Source organism: Hipposideros armiger, unplaced genomic scaffold (genome assembly GCF_001890085.2).
Source record: "Hipposideros armiger isolate ML-2016 unplaced genomic scaffold, ASM189008v1 scaffold_3, whole genome shotgun sequence".
Lineage (NCBI taxonomy): Eukaryota > Metazoa > Chordata > Mammalia > Chiroptera > Hipposideridae > Hipposideros > Hipposideros armiger.
Genome location: NW_017731353.1, coordinates 7,974,891 through 7,980,310, shown reverse-complemented (window position 1 = coordinate 7,980,310; position 5,420 = coordinate 7,974,891). Strand labels below are relative to the sequence as shown.

The window sequence follows — 5,420 nt, the reverse complement described above, 5'->3', positions numbered from 1 at the left end:
TCTTAACCATCGCGCCACTTGCCCGGCCCTCTTTTTCTTTTTTTTAAGAGGGCGCAGTGTCACTTGGCCCATGTGGGAACCGAACTGGCGACCCTGCTGTTCAGAGCTCACACTCCCACGCCAACCCTTCACCAACTGACCCACTTGGCCAGCCCACCTGTATCTTTTTTTTATTGAAGTGAAACTCATATACTGTAAAATTAACCATTTTAAACTGTACAATTCAGTGGCATTTCGTACACTCACAATGGAGGGCCACCAGCACTTCACCTCATTCCAGAACACTTTCAGCACCCCAAGAGGAAACCCCATGCCCTGTCAACAGTCCCTTCCCATCCCCTCTCCCCCAGACCCTGGCATCCACTAATCTGAGTCCTGTCTCTGTAGATTGTTCTATTCTGGACTTTTCACATAAGCGGAGTCATACAACATGTGGCCTTTTGAGTCTGGCTTCTTTCACGAAACAAAACGCTTATGAGCGTCATTCAAGTTTGTAGCGTGTGTCAGCATTTCACTCTCTTTTACAGCTGGATAATATTCCACTATGTGGATGGACCACACACCATGGAATATTATTCCATTTGTAAAAAGAAATATCCATCTATCTATTCATCAGTGGGGGGACATCTACGTGTATGAGGTCTGACGATTAAATTTGTGAACTTGTTGCAACAATGCTGATAACCTTTTTTGACATCAGAGGGATTATTCATTATGAATTTGTACCAACTGGACAGTTAACCAAGTTGACTATTTGGAAGTGCTGAAAAGGCTGCGTGAAAAAGTTAGATGACTTGAACTTTTTGCCAATGATTCATGACTCTTGCCTCACGACAATCCACCAGCTCACACGGCTCTGTCTGTGAGGGAGTTTTTAACCAGTAAACAAATAACTGTATTGGAACACCCTCCGCACTCACCTGATCTGGCCCCCAATGACTTCTTTCTTTATCCGAAGATAAAGGAAATATTGAAAGGAAGACATTTTGATGACATTCAGCACATCAAGAGTAATACAATGACAGCTCTGATGGCCATCCCAGAAAAAGAGTTCCAAAATTTCTTTGAAGGGTGGACTAGGCACTGGTGTGGGTGCGTAGCTTCCCAAGGGGAGTGCTTCAAAGGTGACCGTAGTGATATTCAGCAACGAGGTATGTAGCACCTTTTCTAGGCTGAGTTTGCAAACTTAATTATCAGACCTCATATTTCTACAATGGATAATAATTAAGTCCTCTGTAATCAGGAAGTGAGTCACCATGACGGGGCTGTTTGCAGGGAAGCTGTCCAAGGTCCCGGGCCCCGCCTTTCCCTGCACTTGGTCCTGGGCACTCAGCTCCTCTTTCTCTCCCAGGTCCTTTCCTGCTCCCCTTCTCTCCTCCACCCCCAGCCTCGTATGTGCTCGTATGTGCTTCGACTCACCTGACACATCGGAATCTGCAAGAGAAGGGGCGGGAAAAAATGGCGGCCTCCTGTGCACTACTCGTGTGCAAGCTCCACACCAGGGGAGCCATGGTCCCCAAATCTCCAGCTCCTGTGCCAAAGGCACTCAGTTCAGTCCTTCCCGGAGGCTCCTGGGCCCCGCTCACAAAGCCACTCCCTCCACCAGGAACCGGGTGCTACTTCCCACACAAAACTGATAAGCTATGTAAAAGCTGAGGAATGGAAGCATGTGCAGAGGTTCTGTCTACGTTTACAAGACGTTTTCTTCACACTGGCTTCATCAACACAACTTTAGAAATCCAGGAGCGTCTCGCCTAAGGACATAAAAGTTGAAAACAACTTATTCTTTATGACAGCAACTCCCTCAAAGACACATCGACTCTTCAACAAACAGTGCCAAATGACGTTTTTCAACCCCTACGCCCCTTCAACAATTTGTCTTGGAAACTTTGCCTTGCAGTGTGCACAAGCGCTAAACCATTATATCACCATTCTTACCCAAACCTAACACACCCTCCCCCCACACTGAAAGACCTGCGTGAATGCATGTTGCAAAATCTGAATGACTATGTGTTGTGCCCTGCCAAAAAAATAATAATAATAAAAAAATAAAAAAAGAGGAGGGACGGCAGTGAGCAAGTTAGGGTTACTATGGACCCAAATCATGACAGTAACGCACGTTCTACTCTGGGCCCGTCCAGGCCACTACGATGATGACCCCAAGGTACAAACATTCATTGTACAAAATGCACGTTCCACATCTGCCCACAGCGCTGCCTCTGGGCTCTGCACACTCTGTTCCTCTACCTGGAACTGCATGTCTCGTCCTCCCGCCCTCGTCCCCCATTTTTGGGGTCTCAAAGCAGACATCATCTTCCCCAGGACTGGCCTGGGCCTGAAGGCACGCCCACCGTAGGCCGGCTTCCCCGTTCTCCACACCTCTCTGAGCACCTGTCTGAAGGGAACTGCATGACCTCTGACCTCAGTCTAGAGGTCACAGGAGCCTGGGGGAGTGGGGTGGGCTATGTCTGGAAGGGCAATCTGCCCAGGAGTGTAAGTCTCCATTTGTCCATTTGTCCTGTGACATACTTGTGCCCAAAACTGAGGGTTACCAGAACCCTGGAGTTTTAGTTGGACATGTGGCTACCCAGAATAAGACTACGTTTCCCAGCCTTCTTTGCAGCAAGTCAGGCCATGTGACTAAGCTCTGGCCAATGGCGTGTAAACAGAAGAGGTAGGCATTTCCAGGTCCAGGCTTTAAAGGGAAAGTCATGCTCTTCGCTTCGCGCTTCCTCCTTGCTGGAGCGTGCATGCGATGGCCAGAGCGGAGCAGCTGTTTTAGACTGTATCTGAGGATGCTGGTGTAACAAGGCAGAAGGAGTTTTAGTCCCCGATGATGTGGGGTCTCCATATAAGCCCTTGGGGGCTTACACTCTGAGTGCTACGTCAAAGATGAATATACTCCTCTCCTGATTAAGCCACTTTTATGTTGGGTTCTCTTGATGGAAACCTGTGATATTTTCATTGACTCCTGGGCTGTTCCCAAGGACGTAGCTGTTTGATCTGAGTAGCGGGTTGGGTAGTGTCTCCCCAGGCTCATACGCACCCACAACCTCTGAATGCGAGTCAGGGGGACATTGCATGGGGCAGTGATCTTGCTCCTGACAAGTTGACTCCATCAGACTTTGATCTCCTCTCAGGGCTGTGGGTTGGGCCTCACCGCCTTGCCAATCAGCTGATGTCACGAGCCACTGCTAGGCTCACAGTCCGTGCTGCACCCTCTTCCTGCACGTCAGGGGGACTAACCCCCAAGAGACTCTCAGACCCCCAGGATCTACCTGGCACTGCCTGATGCCTCTGTGGTAGCCGTGGCACAAGCAAAGAACAGAGCACGCAAGATCTTAAATGCCTTTCAATATGCTCTTTACTCAAACATCAAACATCAACACACCAAACACTAAAGCACACAGCGTATACAATAATTTGGTAACAAACCAGTTCCAAAGTTAGTCAGAGTCATGGCGGATCGAGGAGGGGTGGCTGGTCCGGGAGGTCGGTCCAACAGGTTTGGTCTGAGCAGAGCAGAGCAGAGTGGAGGGTTCTTGGAGCAGAGTGACAGCGTGGTCACCTCTTAGTCCAGACTGGCTCTCTGAGCTGCGAAAGTCCTCAGTTCTTATGCAGTTCTGAGTGCCTTCCTGATATCACCTTATTGGGGCAGCCAGCTGGTAACCCTGACGTCATCATATCTTCAGTAGCAGACCTTTGGGGTATAGCTGGTTACATCCAATTTTCAGGGCAACTAGGCGGCTCCCTGGGCATTGTCTGCTATGTTCTTTGCCCATGTGTAAAATGGAGTCACTCTTGCTCATTCAATATGGAGTCACTCTTGCTCACACAATACTCATTCTAACACAGTGGTTCTCAACCTGTGGGTCGCGACCCCTTTGGGGGTCGAATGACCCTTTCACAGGGGTCGCCTAAGACCATCGGAAAACAAAAAGATATTTACATTACAATTCATAACAGCAGCAAAATTACAGTTATAGAGTAGCAACGAAAATAATGTTATGGTTGGGGGTCACCACAACATGAGGAACTGTATTAAGGGGTTGCAGCATTAGGAAGGTTGAGAACCGCTGGTCTAACAGCTTCCAGGGTGCTCTACACAGCTGACAATGGCCACACCCTTGTGGCCCCTGAAACTAAGTGGTGTCATGTTTTTGGCTTCATTTACAGTCTGACAATGTGGCTCTTTTATCGCAAAAGCCACCTAACGGTGGGCTCTTCCACACCTCCCACCGCCCACAGACCCTGGTGGTGCCGGGTGTTGGAATGGCCAACACCCAAAGCACGCTTAGGATTCCTGACTCTCCGTCTGTTCCCTCCTCCTGGCTCACACACCTTAGGCGGCTCCTGCACTGAACATGGCCGCCCTGGAGGGGAGCACCTCTGTGGGGTGGCGCTGTTTAGATCTCTTCTGGATAGTCAAGATTCTACCCTGAGCCTCCTGAGCAGATGCTGCTTTCCTTTGGCAGGACTGGGGGAGGGGTCCAAAAGAGGACCTAGGGGACGCACACTTAATTCTGGTCCAGACCCGGGCTCTCCTGTGGGACTGACATGGCCCTGGGTCCAAGGATAACGACCACTTGGCTGAGGACACTGGGCACCTGAGGGTGGGCCACGTGGCCCAAAGTGTGGGTGTCATGGGTCTCAGTAAGTTTTATTAAACAAGCCTGTGTCGCTTTTGCACTTGACCTTGTCAGTCGGGGTCCCATCAGGAAACAGAAGCGACATGGCAATTTGAACAGGGAAAATCTAATATAAGTCATGCTAACCATCCAGAGGGGTAGAGTGAGGCACAGACACAGCGGAAGTCAGAGTCCTTGTTGGGAGGGTGCAGCCTGGGCTTCCTGGAGGGCACAGAAGTCACTGTGGTGCCTGCAGAGCTGCTGGAAACCTGCCCTTTGGAACTTGCTAGAAAATCAGCCTCCTGGGTGAGTGGCTCTGTGGAGGCACCACTACAAAACCACCACCACGGGATCACCTTCAACAAGTGTGCTGCAATCACTGGATATCTATGTACAAAACACCCCAAAACATTACCCTGACCCAGACCTTGCACCACAGGCAAAAATCAGCTCAAACTGAAACACTGACCTAAATGTAAAAGCAAATACTTATACAACTTCTAGAAGAAAACACAGAAGAAAATCTTTGTGACCCTGGGTTAGGCAAAGATTTCTTAGATAAGACACACAGGAAATGCACAAGCCATAAGGGAACAAAATGAATAAATCAGACCTCATCAAAATTAAGATTTTGTGTTCTATGACAGGTTGTTACAAGATTGAAAAGACAAGCCACAGGCTGGGACAGATTCTTTGCAAATCACATGCTTGCTAATGTACTTGTATCCAGAAGAGATAAAGAACTCTCACAACTCAGTAACAAGGAAACGATTATTTATTTATTTATTTATT

At 48.8% G+C, this 5,420-nt stretch overlaps 1 protein-coding gene across 1 annotated transcript in view; it reads right to left on the bottom strand.

Moving 5' to 3' along the window:
• Positions 1-2,259, bottom strand: part of AGPAT2 (1-acylglycerol-3-phosphate O-acyltransferase 2) — a 26,440-nt gene extending 24,181 nt beyond the window's left edge. The window contains exons 1-2 of the mRNA XM_019641854.1: positions 2,248-2,259; positions 1,420-1,434 (exon numbers count right to left, since the gene is read on the bottom strand). Coding sequence (XP_019497399.1) covers positions 1,420-1,434; positions 2,248-2,259 — 27 coding nt within the window. The remainder of the gene's footprint in view (positions 1-1,419; positions 1,435-2,247) is intronic.
• Between the last annotated feature and the right edge of the window lie 3,161 nt (positions 2,260-5,420).